Source organism: Anguilla rostrata, chromosome 15, assembly GCF_018555375.3.
Source record: "Anguilla rostrata isolate EN2019 chromosome 15, ASM1855537v3, whole genome shotgun sequence".
Lineage (NCBI taxonomy): Eukaryota > Metazoa > Chordata > Actinopteri > Anguilliformes > Anguillidae > Anguilla > Anguilla rostrata.
The window spans coordinates 4,712,982-4,728,720 of NC_057947.1; the positions used below are offsets into that span (position 1 = coordinate 4,712,982).

Sequence of the window (15,739 nt, forward strand, 5' to 3'; positions counted from 1 at the left end):
ATATCAGCACGTAACTAATTGTGCTGAATTGTCGGCAGATGCTCTTCTCGGGCTTGTCGAAGCCGCGGCGGAGCTGGGCTTTCGTACAACTATTAATAAAAAACAATATTTTAATAAAAATATAAAACAGTGGATGAGCATGCACAATACATACTTAAATTAAATAAAACACGTGAATGTTCTATTTTATTGTAGGCCGTTATGTATTCATTGTGTTCATTTGCAAAAGTAAATAAGTAATTTTATTTACGTAGAATTAATTGATGCAAGGCTTTTTATTTTGGGGTGTAATGGATTTTGGCATATGTCTCTCCTCAGTCATGTAACTTCCACTTATACTGCAGTCAAATAGGAAACAAATGAATAAATAGCAGTATATTGTAGTATCGAGTCACAATAATAAGTGTGTAGTAAAAACACAAAGAATCAAAATTGTATGGTATTGTGACAAGTATTCGAAATAATATTGTATTGTGAGGTCCTTGGTGATCCTTACCCTAACTGACTTCATCGTGGCAGGCACATGTCTGTTTGTATGAGAGTATTTAGAAGCAAAGTCCGGATGAATACCCAGTGTGGTTAATTATGTTGCTGTGATTAATTATAAAGAACAGCATGATTCAGTTTTGCGGATTGTCATTTCCTCTTCCAGCGTTCCTTTTCTGTTCTGTACCCACTGAAGGTATTGGGATGTGTTTTACTTCTGCCCTCCTTCCATTTTATGAACCACTCCCTGCAAGTTCTGCTAGTCATGATGATGCTCTGACGCATGAAATTACCTTGGCGGTTCTGATGTTTTATCATGTACATGTCTGACTTGTTTTGATCCTTAGCCGACACACAAAAGGTAACTTCCCTATAAATTCAAGCCCCACTCGCGTTTTCACTGGTTTATCGTAAGGCTTAGTATTACGTAATATTATATTCAATATTATTTATTGAAATATTTATTTCATTGTGATGTTATAATTCTATGATTATTATTATTATTCTTATAGGTGCAACAACCTCATTCCATTTCAGATGGAATTTATTAAACTCATGGACCAACCTGAGGAGGTGAGTACTCCTGTGTAACGCTTTAAATTAGCTTTTTGTGAGTACTTTTTAATCTTTCTTAATGTTTTCACGCAAACTATTTCTTAATTGTTTCTCTCAGGCAGAAGACTAAAGAAAAGTAAAAAATTAATGTTCCCATGTTGGAACATGTCTGAACTGGTTCCGAATGCACAGTGCAGACACGTTTGATCTAACAGTACCAAAACTTTTACTATTTGCTTAATATTATTGCTATACAATGTGATTATTATTTTCAAATAATTATTACTATTGTTGGTCCTCTAAGATTATGGGACCACAACATATGAAAACATAAAATAAAATTTAATTCAAAACATTGTTAAAAAATGTTTAGTTTGATAATAAACAAATGACATTACATAACAATGAATGGTAGCAGTCCTGATGACCAATTTGGTTATGATAAGATGGTTTTCCTAAATACAGCCTAAACTGTATGATCAGGTCAGTAATACGAAGGAAAATTTAAAAAACCTTTTACATAAGTATAAGTGATTTACCCATATGCAATGTTACATTTTTCTCTGGGCGGGTTGCCCACAGTGAAAAGTGGCAAGGTCTCAAAAAGGTTAGCAAAGTATAAACAACAAACACCGTAAACCATGTCACATTATTATGTCATGTTTACTTTTACAACTGTGTAAAAATGCTCAGTGCTCTTTGGTGCTCTTTGGTGCTGTTTGATTTGCTGCACTTTTGAATTTTTAAATCAGCCCAGTCTGCCAGCAAACACATATTTTTTCCTCTTGGTCTCCTTACACTTCTTTCGTAATCTATTATGTTTGTCTTACACACTGACTATAATCCTCTGGATCATTGCCAAGGCACACATCCTTAACCATCACATAGGCTTCAGCCTAACTTACAGGGACTGTATTCCCGGCACTTATTGTGTCTATAATCTGTTTATATTCATTTGTCCTACAGAGCGCAACAGACCCTCCATCAACTGAAGTACATTCTTTTGGAACACAGCAATGCAAATATTCAAGAAAGAAGTTCATATGCATTTCTCTGTGTGCCATAGGTGTTTTGTTTATGTATCTTTCCAGACTATACAAACGGACATCAATATGGGTAACAGCAATTCCATTTCTCGTTCACTTATGGTGGCAGTTCATTCTCAATGTAAGGATTTCAGAATACAAGTATCATTATTTGATATATATATATATATATATATAAAACTTAATCATGCTACTTGAAAATCAAGGTCCACACTGAAGGTGTATAACAGATGAGGGTTAACAATTCCAATGTAGGTCACCATCAGGTTTGTTATCTGTGAGCAAACATTTTTATCTGTGAGCAAACATTTTTATCTCTAACAGTAGATATGGTGTGTAAAGGTGTATGAGTAACAAACAAAAAAAACTGACTTTGTCCACTTCATTAAATTTCTTCCAATGTAGAACATCTATCGTCTATTTGAATTAATGTCTTGCAAGAGAATGTGCTTTTTAACAGTTTTATAGCTGACAGTGGTGTCAGGAAAGTGAGGATTAAGTAAAATATCTTTACTTTCTGAATCCAGCAATTCCAGCAGTCAATGCCCATGTACAATTTTCAGCACTCTGGATACTGAACACAAGGGGTATTGCATGCTAAAACCCCTCACTCAACCTGCATTCCAAATATATTTTATGCAATCTCATATTACTGAAAAAGACAATCATCTAAGTCGCCAAATTTGTTAACAGGTCAATCGAACTTGAGACTGGTAAAATTTTTCAATAAGCCAAAGCAAACTCTATATCAGGTCTTAAGATGAAATCATTTTATATATGAACAACAGAACTGGTCAATTAGAATGATGAATTTAAATCATACCATCATTAATGAGTTGATCTCAGCTCACTACTTATTATTAGCTAAATAAGATATTAAAAAACATTAATTAGGAATTACCAGTAAAGAAAGATACTGATAAGCTACAACGTGCCAAACTATTATTTTACCCTCCACCAGGTATTTCACGGAGAGACCATAATAACCTACAGTATTTACATTACATTACATTACATTACAGGCATTTGGCAGACACTCTTATCCAGAGCGACGTACAACAAAGTGTATAACCAAAACCAGGAACAAGTGTGTTGAAAACCCTAGAGGGAAGTACAGTTCCAAGTGCAGGGAACGACCACGTAGTTTAACTTGGACCCTGTAGGTTAATCTGATTAACACAACAAAAACAGCAACAAAGCAGTCTATGCAAATAAAACAAGCAATAGTTATTGCACTTGTGCCTACTCAACTAAGTCAACTAAGATAAACAGCTTACCTAGCTACAACCCTAAGATTACAATCAACTAGAGACTACAGGGAGGTAGGGAGGGATGGGGAGAGGTGCAGCCTGAAGAGGTGAGTGGAGATTTGTATGCATTGTGTAGCCTAACTACCTGGGAGGGTGTGAGCTGTGAAATAATTATACCCAACTCCACAGCAGGTACAGTCCTGGCAGGGAACACCCAAACTTGTATTTTGAACTGAGATTTATCTCCAATGGAGAACAAAGAAAATCAAAAAAGTCCTAGCTCCAAGTTGACCCTTTCTACTGAACATTGAACAACAAAGTTGGTTCTTCTCTAAAACTGGGCAGCTAAGCTGCTTGCCGGCCTCACGCTGAGCTTGAAACAAAAAAATTGAAGACATATTCAGCAAATGGTTGCAAATGGACACTCGTAGCCAACGAAAGTGCAACCTACGGGTGCGAGAGAACAATCTACAGTTTCTGCAGCTCTTGAGTTGTGATGTCGATCTGATATTCACAATGAGGGCAGGGCTGTGTACTAAAAGTGACTGGAGCCAGGCTGCCAGGAAGCATCTCCATTCACTGACCATGCCCCTTGCTGCACCACAATGGATAAAGGGGGAGAGGGACACACAACAGGCAGCATTCTTATGGTCAGGTCAACCAAAGCAGGCTACTTAGCAACAATTCAGGCGGGCGAGGCAGGCATGATTCAGGCGGGCGAGGCAGGCATGAATCCCAGAACACAGTGACAGTGCGGTGCTTAATCACCCTTAACTGCGCCTCCTCTCACTTGCGGACGGTGAGTCCCCAAATGACATGCTATTTTCTATTAAAAATATATATAAACCAAATGGAGGAGTGACAAATGCAGGACATTTTTATTTATTCTGCAAGAAAATATTTGATGCTGTCACTTTGAAGAAAGGGAGAGAGTAAAAGGGATGTTGAAGATGATTAATATATTTAACATTTGTGGTGGGGTGGGGGTTGGGGATTAGATTATATGTTTCCTAGAACATTTATCTCTGCTTTGAGCAACCAGCACAAGAAAATCTAAAAAAAAAAAAGGCTTTTCAATTTGAGATATTTATGAATATCATCATTAAATTTCCCTTGTAATGTTCTGTCATTGCAGGAGCAATCCAAGACCACTCATAAAGAAATGACCGTAGATGAAGTAATATTCTCATTATCATGGCCTCCCTCAACTTCCAACTTCTCCTCTTTCAAGAACTCCACCAGTGCTCAGCACAGTGAGGTCAGGCTAGAGCAGTCTAGGGCTCAGTACTGCGTGGGGGATACACTGAATGTGCTGGTGGAGATGAGGAACTATTCAGGGCATCCAAAATCCTATGGAGGAGACTTCATCCTGGCCCGGATCTACACTCCAAAGCTCCAGGCATTTGCCTCAGGAGACGTTACTGACCTCCTCAACGGCTCCTACCGTGTGCGTTTCCGCTTGTTTTGGCCTGGCGAGGTGCACGTCTCTGTGCGTCTGATCCACTCCTCTGAGGCAGTTAGGGTCCTCCAGAAAGACTGGATGCAGGACTATAGTAAGGCTATGCACAAGGGAACCTTCATCAGTGGGAAAAAGAGGGAGACGTCTCAGTGCGCCCTCCGGCTGAGCCCAGACAGGCCCCTGTGTGAGTACAGGAAGAAGGAGGATGGAGAATATTACGCCTGCTACAAGCCCCAGACCCTTCCCTGCGACTCTCTGACTATTACAAAGTCCTACATTCCCCCAGGTCCTCATCTCACAGAGGAGGAAGTTCAGCTCTTAGCCAGGTAAGGTGTTTAGTACTCAAAATGCTGTATGTCTGCAAGTCTAATGTCACCCAATAGGGTAGTTTACATTTCAGCTGGCGGAGTCTCGCCTGCTGCTTAATAATGTTTTGAGCTTGTTTGGTATTAGTGATATGATGCTTATGATTAATAAATAGAAATATTTCTTCAACTTAAGGAATTATATCCTGGAGCTTGAGTTTGATGTTCCTGATTTGAAGGGATCCGTTTTTTGTGCATTACTGATCCTTGTAGTTGATCAATGTACATACAGATCCAACATATAGAATTGTAGGTAAACTGGCATTTAATTTTACAATGCAGTAGCTTTTGTGTTTAAACACAGTATAAACCCTTGTTTGATTGGCCTTTGCTTGGGGCCTCCTTACTATAATATCTGTAGTTGGCTTCATCTAATGTTTGCCTTATAAATCAAACAAAATGGTATTAGATGCAGCTGAACTTCAGCTAATGTGGGTGAGTTGAAATGAAACTCTTGAGTTTTCTGTGAAAGTTTATTTAAACATCTCATAACATAAATTTCATGTTCATTATTGTATTTTGAAGGAAAAATACTGGAATAGAAATAAAAAACAGCTTCAAGCCTGTGACAGTCGTTGGTTGTACTGGTATGTTCCTTTTCACCTGTGCCTGTCATTCCAATGCGCCTTCTTAAAATTCTAATTTCAGAAATCAAGGAATTAAAAAATGTACATGAGACGATTTGGATATAATTGACAGTTCTCAAGAGAAAATGTGTTATTGATTAGCGGCTTTATTTCCTCTTAACATTCTGCTAACAAATGGCTCAAGCCAAGGAGGGATGGGCTTAGTTACTGCTTGGATAGGAGACCTGCAAAATTAGTTGGCCAGTAGGCAATGCTATTGAGACCAAGTAAATAAACATGTGCCAATGCAATGACAGGGACACCTGGAAGACACCTTCTTTCAAAGATCTTAAACTGAGGTCCTGACGACTGAAGATCTCCCTATGCTTATCACAAAGAGTATGGGGCATTCTCCGGTATCCTGGTCCTATTCCCAATCTGCTTGACAAACTGGCCACCTAACTCTCTCTAAGTGTAACTGGCTGAGTAGTTCCCTCTCCCCTAACTTGACTGATGTATGATATGATCTTTCATACATCAGTCAAGTAAGTGATGTAAGCTTTCGGTCTAAAAATGGCAACTATGGGTGGTGGTCAGTGGTGGACAAAGTACACAATTCCATTACTTGAGTCAAAGTATAGATACCCCCTGGTCAAATATTACTCCACTACAAGTGAAAGCTGTTCAGTCAAATTTTTACTTGAGTTAAAGTACTGGAGTACTTGCTTTTAAAAATACTTAAGTATTCAAAAGTACATTTTATTTTTAATGTCAGCGCACTGTTGTATTGTTTCTACGATGCATTTACAGAAGCTCATTTACAGATGTATGTTTACTGTTATTAGATAGCAACACATGATAGACAGGGGTTAAATTGGGATATGGGAGGTGGGTGGACCCTGAGATCCGGTGGGAGGTGGGTGAGAAAAGGTACAAACCAATGAATGTCTCAGCTCAAAATAGATGTATCTTTAATGTATTGTGCACATAATTGTAAATAAGGAAAACAATGTTTTAAAAAGAATGTATACTATTGATGCAAGCTTTTACATAATATATTTCAAGTTTATTGAGTGTCATTAATGCTGAGAATTTTTTTTACCCACAAAAATAATCGGTCATCCTCCTCTTGTCATCGCTTTTTCCTCCTTTATCCATCTTTCTTAAACTGGTGAGGCGCAAAACTTTCCTTTAAACTAATAATTGATCTCAAACTGTTTTAATGAATTTTCAGTGATTAACAAGCATGCAAACATCTGACTAATCAAATGGAAAGGGACACCGCTTCTTTGCATTGTGTTAGGGAGATTAAATGATACATGCGATTTAGAAAAATCCGTTTTAAACGATAAGCAGTGGCAGAATCTTCCCCTGATTTTCCTTGAGTATCAATACAATAAATCCACAAAATAGGCTACTCAATACTATCATATATAGCCAGCTCTCCCCAAATAGGCAGTTTTAGTGAGTAGCCTAGGCCGTATAACCTACATTTATTTTCATTTGCAGTACAAAATAGTGCACATTTTTAATCAAATATCTGCAAAGCTTTGGCTAGACTGTAAACACAATTGAAGTGCAGGTTTTGTTTTTGCTGGTTATTCTGAGAGCTAACATACTAGATAACAGACCGGTGTATCTTATTTGTTAAGTGTAGACTACTTGGTGATTAAAACGGATTTTTAACGGATAAATTGAATTTATGATTTAATCCCCCTAACAGGGTATGAAGACGCTGTGTGTTAGGCTACTTGTCATTTGATTAATCCGATCGTTGGCACGCTTGATTATAAAGGAAAATTACTAATGAAAATAGGTTGAGATCAATGATTAAAGTAAAGTTTTGCGCCCCACCAATTTTCAGCTCACCAGTCGCCGCTGAATAAAACGTTATGTATGTGGGAAATATTCAATCCTAGCTTATAGCTGCTGACCAGCAACCTGCTGATTTTGTTCAAGCAATCAAAGTTGCCCTTAATAATAGCCGGCGTCTGTGGGGGCTGTTAAATTAAATGATTGCATAGATAAATTTAACATAAGCAGTGGAAACTCCTCCGTTCCTAGTATCAATCAATCAACCACAATGCTACTCAATATTCTTTATGCCAGTCTCAAAAGGAGTGTTCTCCTGGTAACCTTTTTTTTCATTTCTGATGTGTTTTGATCAAAGCAACTGGCTAGACGTAAACACAATGAACTGGAGTCTAATTTGCTGGTTATTTGATAGTTATTACTGATAACAGCCGGTACTTATTTGTTATTTACAATTGGTGATTAACGATTTAACGGATAATTAATTTATGATAATACATTCTAACATGTGAAACAGCTTGGATGGCTCTTGTCAAAATTTGATTAATCCATCTGACAACTTAATAAAGAAAATTACTAAATGAAAATAGGTTGAGATCAATGATTAAGCTAACGTTCACATACCCACAATTTTCAGGTTGCACAGTTCTTTAATAAAGTTCATGTGTAGAGGAAAATATTTAAAACAATATGAATCTTTTTGAATTTCACAAATCTCGAACATGGACTTGAGATATGGCCGTGGGTGCTCTGGTGGCGAAGAATCATCCTTATCTTCTGCCGTCGCCGTAATTACTGCCGCGGCGCCGCCAAGTTCAAAATTGAACTGCTCAACCACTGGTGCAACAAGCAAGCACTTTGAACTAGACAGACGGCGTATTAGGAGTAGGCTACTGTGATTGGTTTTTCTCCTATGAGGAACACAGCGTGTGGCCAATCGCATTTTAGAAAATAAAAAAATATTCAACTGTTGACTTCAAAGCTATGCTTCAAAGTTACGAGGAACGACAACCTTCATAGAAATGTAGTGGAGTCAAAAGTACAATATTTATCTTTCAAATGTAGTGGAGTAAAAGTCATACGTTTCCAAAAGTAAAGTACAGATACTCAAGAAATGTACTTAAGTACTGTACTCAGGTAAATGTACTTCGTTACTGTCCACCCCTGGTGGTGGTTGAGGTGATTTTCCCTGCTTCTCAGCATATGTACTGTGTGAATGCAATCCATTATTTAAATTCATTCCATAATCTATGCAAACAAATTCTGTTGTTATATGACTGAAAATGGGATACTACTTTAGGAAGATGTTGGTGCTGCTAACTTCTAAGATCATATTACATCTAGTGTAGATAAACTTAAATTCCAATTACAACTGCACTATACTTTTAAAACAATAGCCGGATTCATGTCTTTGTCTAAAATATAACATAATATCATTGAACATCATGGAGGCAATCAGTACATTTTTTACTATATTCATTCACTTTTTCTTTGTTTTTCCATTTTTCAGATGCAACCCACAGACCAACTGAAAAGTGTGTGGCTGGAATGAATTCCCCTTTTCCTGGGGGATATTTCTATTCAAACAGGTGGTCTTCTTCCATTTGTCAGATAGGCCCCTTCCTCGGTGAAGAGGCCATTACCAGATGTTTAAAGGGAAAGACTCTCTACCTATTAGGTGACTCCACTCTGCGCCAGTGGATAGAGTATTTGGGAAGAAAGCTGAAAGGTAACGACAACTCAAAGGGAAAAATACAACAGCTCAGGTTTACCATTGCTTAAGCCAAGAATGTCAGTTTACATATATGCCCCGATCAGAAATATCATGACTTTGTAATACATTAGCCATGTTCAACAGCCAACAAATACAATGTGTGAGTTCCTGTTGATTCTTTTGAATGATCATAGCAGTGAACCTTTTGAATGTCATGCGGTTTGTTAAAGGGAACCATGCCTGCTAAGACGTATTGGGCTTAATATGTTGTAATTGTCACGGTACGGGTAGGGGGGACCCAAACGCAGAGGGAAAAAAAACACAAACTCAAAAGGGAAAATTAACAAAGATTTTACTAACAAAAAGGGCAAACAACCAGGGAACAAACAAGGGCACGAAGGCCAAAACAAACTCAAAAAATCTAAATAAAACAGAAAACAAGAGGAACTCACAAACACAAGTAGGGCAGAACACGGGAAGGCAGAGCACAAGGGAAGGTCAAACAAAACACAAGTCAGGAACAAGGTACAGGCAGGTACATACGGTATGCAAACAGACATCGGAAACAAACACAAGGAACCAGCACCCGAGTCAAGGGGACAAAGAACTTAAATAGACAAGGGGTAACAAGACACAGGTGAACTCAAAAAACAATCAAACCAAAAGGAGGGGATAAGACACAGGTGGGAACAATGATGGGATAACGAGACAATTGAAACAATCATACAATTAACAGGGGGGGAGCAGGACACAAAACAGAAGTGCCGCCATCTGGCGGCCCAACAAGGGAAACACAGACAGGAAAACAGGACCATGACAGTAATGCCCACAACTATGGAAATATGTTGTAAAAATCACACAAAATATTTGGTTTTTGGTTTTTTAAACCCAGCCTTTAATAGAAATTTTGACCTGTGGAGATTGCCATTATTTTAGATGCACAGTGCACTTTGGGTAGATGATGTAAAATGGTTGCACTGGAGGTGAACTCAGTTGTTTTGTCCAGCAGTTGCGGTTATTAATAGTGAAAAATATCAATACAATGCCACAGAATATGTGTGACGTGATTCACAGGATATCTGTGAATAGGGTGGATTCAATAAACATCTTAGTGTATCAGCATGTATTATCATTTAGGGATTATGCATTTAAAGGAGGTATCACCGGTTTAAGCTCATATCGTAATGTTATTATTGATCCACGTCGTATATATATGTTACGTCAATTAAATTAATGGGGATGCTGACACGTTTCAGTTTCAACAAAAATGATAGTTTGACCCATATGGTAAAGTGACTTTGAACAGCTGCTGCTAGAAAGCACAGCTCTTTACAACAGGCAACTTTTCCATCTCTGTTGGCATAGGTGAGCAGTTGATGCACAGACAATCTCTAGTCTTATGTCCTACTCTCGTCTCCTCCGATCTTCATCGTCTTGATTTATTTGATGAGGGATATCCTCCGTGCTTTCCTCCTGAGTAATGTCCCGCTCTTACTCAAATCGAAAAAGCTGAACAGAAGACATTTTCAATGCCACTCAATGCACAACGGCAATGGACCAGAGACCGAGCGATCATTTGACGTCACTACCGAGTGCATTGCAACAGTAACAGTAATGGCGGCCTACGACCTGAAGGATTTTAAAAATATTTAAATAACTCAAATCTTTCATGTGGTTATAATAACACATTTATATAATTGAAGGCACTGACACCATATTAAAGCTGACAGGTCTTAACAGGCAGGGTTCCCTTTAAGAAATACTAAAACTGTAACTTCAGAAATCTTAAGTCATATTCTGTAGAATTTCTCTCATTCCATGGTGCTGAAAATAATAGCATGTTCTGGCCTCTTATTTTACACTGGACATACAGAGTGGCATATCCACTGAAAGCACTTGTCCTTTATACAGTGACCACACCTACTGTAAGTGCAGACCCAAATTCTGCCAAATGGGTTTGGATTTCTATGCAAAATAGTAGGCCACTTTGTCAAAAGGTACCAACAACTTGCCCTATTTATTCATTATGTTTCCACAGGCCTGAGATACATAGAAAAAGGAGATGATTCAAAGTTGGCTGCTGATGTCCATAACAACATCACTGTCCGGTGGGCAAGGCATTCTCATCCCTGGATTGGCTTTCGCGCAGCCAACATAAAGGCAACAATCCCCCTTCCTGAAATACTGGACAGGATAGCTGTTGGTAGTGGGCAGGACGACGTGATATTGGTCATTGGAATTGGCCAGCATTTCCGGCCCTACCCCCCAGAAGTCTTTATCCGAAGGCTACGAAATGTCCGCCGGGCAATCCTACGGTTACATGCTCGTAGCCCACAGACAACTGTTGTTATAAAGCTGGAGAACAGCAGGGAACTGGAGTCAAAGATGACACAATTCAGTAACTGGTATGGCTACATGCAGAACCTGGCTCAGAGAAAGGTGTTTGAGGACATGAAAGTCGGTTTGGTAGATGCCTGGGACATGACTGTGGCCGCCAACACTTTTGCCGTCCACCCGAATGGAGTCGTTGTATCTAATGAGCTGGCTCTGGCCCTGTCATTCGCCTGTCATGAGGCATAGGTGCCCTTTGAAAGGTCACTCTGTAATTGTATGTATTTGCGCACTTCTTTGTAAATTGCATTTGGAGATGTTGATAGCATAAGTATATAACCCGTGATCAGGCAGCTCTAAATAAATGAAGGTGCAATAACTCCTTTATTTGTTATAAACCTTTACTGAACCATACCACTTATTTATTGGCCTTATTTATCTACTCTGCGTGCCATAAAAGTTATTATGATTTCAAGATAAAAACACATGTTCCCAGGAGGATTATTGGTCAGCACAGGTTTATCAATATACATATCCCACTTAAAACCATCTCTATAGTGAAGCATGTTGATGGTAGTATTATGCTATGGGATGTTTTTCTTCAAACGATGACAAGTTAGACCCTATACACCCATGAGACCTCTCTGTTCTGCTACCTCTTGGTGGCTAGCACCCCTTTTTTTCTTTGGACAATATTATACCTATACCAGGGGTGAAAGTATAAAGGTCATCTTTCCAGTGGTTCTTTCTTAGTTAGGGGCTGAAGCCGCTGGAACCCTATTCTTTTTGTTAGGATTCTTTTCCCCCCCTCCCATTTCACCTCAAATAACCATGAGCTGGAATGGCCTAGAAATTGAGTGTCTTTCAAGAGGTTTGTGCTATTCTCTAATGTGGGTATTTCACATACTGTAGTGTAAGCATTCAGATGGCTCAATCGTGTTATGTTTGATGCCTGGTTTACCGTGAAGCTAGAACATCGCCAATATTTTTCTAACGTGGAATATAATTTTATTGTAATTTTATTGTATTAGTATCTCCATGGGCTATAATTGTAACTTAGAGTAAGGAAAATGCCCATTCAAATTCACTGTGTGCTCATTATGTGCTAGATGAACATAAAATTTCCCATGGAGTGATAATAAATGTAACATTTGTAAAAGGCCATCCCGCCCCCATGCAACAAATTCGAACATACTACAGAGTACAGAAAAACATACAAACATGAATGATTACAAATTTTGGTATGAGTACCAGTGTGTCATAATGATTTTGCATTATTTTTCAATGTGATATCAATGTTTCAAAATAAACCATCACAAGGGCCAAATGAATATGGTTTATAGTGGAAAACGTGTTATTTTATTCATTTTTGCAGAGGTTTTGGTTGTTTTTTGGACCCCTAGATATCATAGACCCCTATTGTTGTGACCTGACTCAATAGCCAAGACAAAAAGGGTGATGCACACTGACCCATTAAAAAAAATCTCACATTAATTTTAAATAACCTAATTATACAAAACACAAGACAATGTGTGGTGTGAAAGTAGTATTAGTATTATCAGTAGTGTAGGTGAGTGGATGTTTGAAAATTATGGTGAAGCATTGTTGTATGGTGCAAAGCAAAACTGCAGCCAGCACCTAAACAAAAGCCAAAAGGTGGGGAGAGAACTCCCCTCCAACTGGAGACAGGCACATCTTAACATCTCTGGAAGGCCTGGCCCATCAGTTGAGTGGAGGGACCGCCACACCTATACTAATGAAAAAAACAGTAATTCCCACTTGAAAATAATATAAAAGTGAGTTTCATGAGTTAAAAAAGCTGATCTGTAGTGAAATAAATGATGATGTTATGATTTAGAGCAATGCACAAATGTAGACATTTTGGACAGATTTGGAGACACTAAGGGTCACCAGGATACACTGCTTACTCTTTGCAGCATAGATCTTAAGCAGTTTCCACATATCACCCTCAGATTTTGCACACTTGTAGTCAAGGAGTTTATGATCCAGGACAGTTACACCTGTTTTATATATGTGATCTCTCAGCATTTCATTCCAAACTAAAGGAAAACAACTTTTGCATTTTCACCCAGATAACTGCATCTGTGTCACTTTATTTCCACTTATTTCCACTTCCAGTCATTTTACAAGTCTCTGTGATGAACACACCCGAGTTATGAAGCTTTAACCAGAACATCCCCTAAATGGTGAAGATTGGCTAGATTTGCATTTGAGCAAACGCGTTTAGAGAAAACCGAGGGTGTAGGTGTTCCTTTAAGCACGATCACGTGAGTGCGCTAGCACCGTAATTAACTAAGTTTAAAAGAGAACTAAGCGTAGCTAAAAGCCTCTTTGAAAGGCTAATTGCCCAAGATTCAAAAAGTAAACCTAAACATTCCTTTCAATACTGCAATAAGAAAAGAAAGTTAAGGAAGTGGTCAAGTGGATGAATAATAAATTAGGAGCATGTCTTTAAAAGAATAAGGATATTATTGATGCCTTAAATAGTTACTTTGTTGAGTTTTACTAGAAAGGAGGTTGCTAATAAGCCAGAAGGCATATTCAGTACTTCAGAATGTCTTAGCCGATATTGCGATAGGGGATTATTACATAAATTACATAAACTAAAGACAAATAAGGCAGCAGGCCCTGATGGTATATACCCAAGTGTACTCAGAGTTAGTTGAGATCATCTTTAAACCACTGAAATGGGGAAACTGTCATATAACCATCACGCTTCGAAGAAACGGAAAGAATATCTTTAAACCACTGGCAGGTATTTTTAGGCAGTTTACGGAGAACAGAGAAATACTGGACAACTGGAACCAAGGTAATATAATACCTAATATATAAGAATGGGGACCAGGAAACTACAGGCCTCCCAGTTTAACTTGCATCACATGTAAAATACAGGAATCAATCATTAGAGCCAAGTCAGAATTATACCTTGAAAATAACATCCTAAGGAATAGCCAGCATGGTTCTTTGGAAGGTCATGCCTGACAAATCTTTTGGAATTCTTTGAGAAAGCTACAAAGTGTTTTTATTGTAGCAAGGCTTATGATAGTATAAATTTAGATTTCCAAAAAGCATCTGATAACGTACCACATGACTTTAAAAGAAAATTAAGACAGTAGAAATTGCAGGATTACAGGAGGTATTTCAGAATGGGTTCGGAACTGGTCACAGGGTAGGACACAGAGTAGTAGTACAATGGATCTTATCAGGGCAGGGTAATATGGGAAGTGGTGTCCCACAAAGATCAGTGCTGGGACCACTGCTCTTCCTCATTTATATAAATGGCCTTGACAGGGACATTGAAGGTACATTAGTTAAGTTTGCAGATGATACAAAAACTGTGAGATTCAGCAATCATTTTTAAGTCCATTAAATTTAATCCTAGAAAATTTAAACAGAATCCATATGTATGTGGGAAAAGGCAGGATTACTTTATGGGAGGAATAAAATTGGAATGTGCTCAATTTGAAAGATTTGGGAGTAATAGTTGATCAAAGCCTTTCAGATTCTAGGCACTGCGCTGTAGAATAAAAATGCCAACAAGAAGCTGGGATATACAGTCGAAAGTATTGAGTATAAACCCAAGGATGTAACACTAATCATATACAATATCTTTGTCAGACCACACTTAAAAGAGCATTGTGTGGTCTGACAAAGACCACACAATGTTCTGTGCGGTCATACGCCAATATGCACTTATATCTAGCCAGCGCTACAGCATTTTCAAAAATATGGGAGCATGCAGCTGAAATCCTCTACAGAAAGCAACCTCACAACGATCTTATCTACGATCAGTAGGCAGTGTTGTGCTTCACTTCGGGGGCTTATTCCGCTCTTACAGCTTGTTTCCAGCCCAAACCACTGCAAAGAGAGAACTCTTTTATTTTATTTTTTGTCAGTGACATTTCCTTCTGACGTCTACGACGGCAATCGCGACCACAACATTTATTTGTTTAGTTGGCAAAACTCAAGTGTTGCACCTTTTTAAACGAGGAGGGATGCGACCAGTCCAGAATTGCCTGCACCTTCCAAGGGTCCATCTGCAGTCCATCCACAGAAATAATGAAAACTAGGAAAGAGACCGGGCTCACATGAAACTAGCACTTCTCTGGTTTGACATAGGGTTGATTGATGTGT

General features: G+C 38.5%; 1 protein-coding gene across 1 annotated transcript; it reads left to right on the forward strand.

The window, feature by feature from the left end:
• The first annotated feature begins 859 nt into the window (after positions 1-859).
• On the forward strand, positions 860-12,927 carry LOC135241051 (NXPE family member 4-like). The gene is made up of 6 exons (XM_064311159.1): positions 860-1,059; positions 2,008-2,157; positions 4,473-5,122; positions 5,687-5,748; positions 9,050-9,268; positions 11,292-12,927. The coding sequence occupies exons 1-6, from the start codon at positions 1,024-1,026 to the stop codon at positions 11,831-11,833; spliced, it is 1,659 nt and encodes a 552-aa protein (XP_064167229.1). The 5' UTR covers positions 860-1,023; the 3' UTR covers positions 11,834-12,927.
• The last annotated feature ends 2,812 nt before the right edge of the window (positions 12,928-15,739 follow it).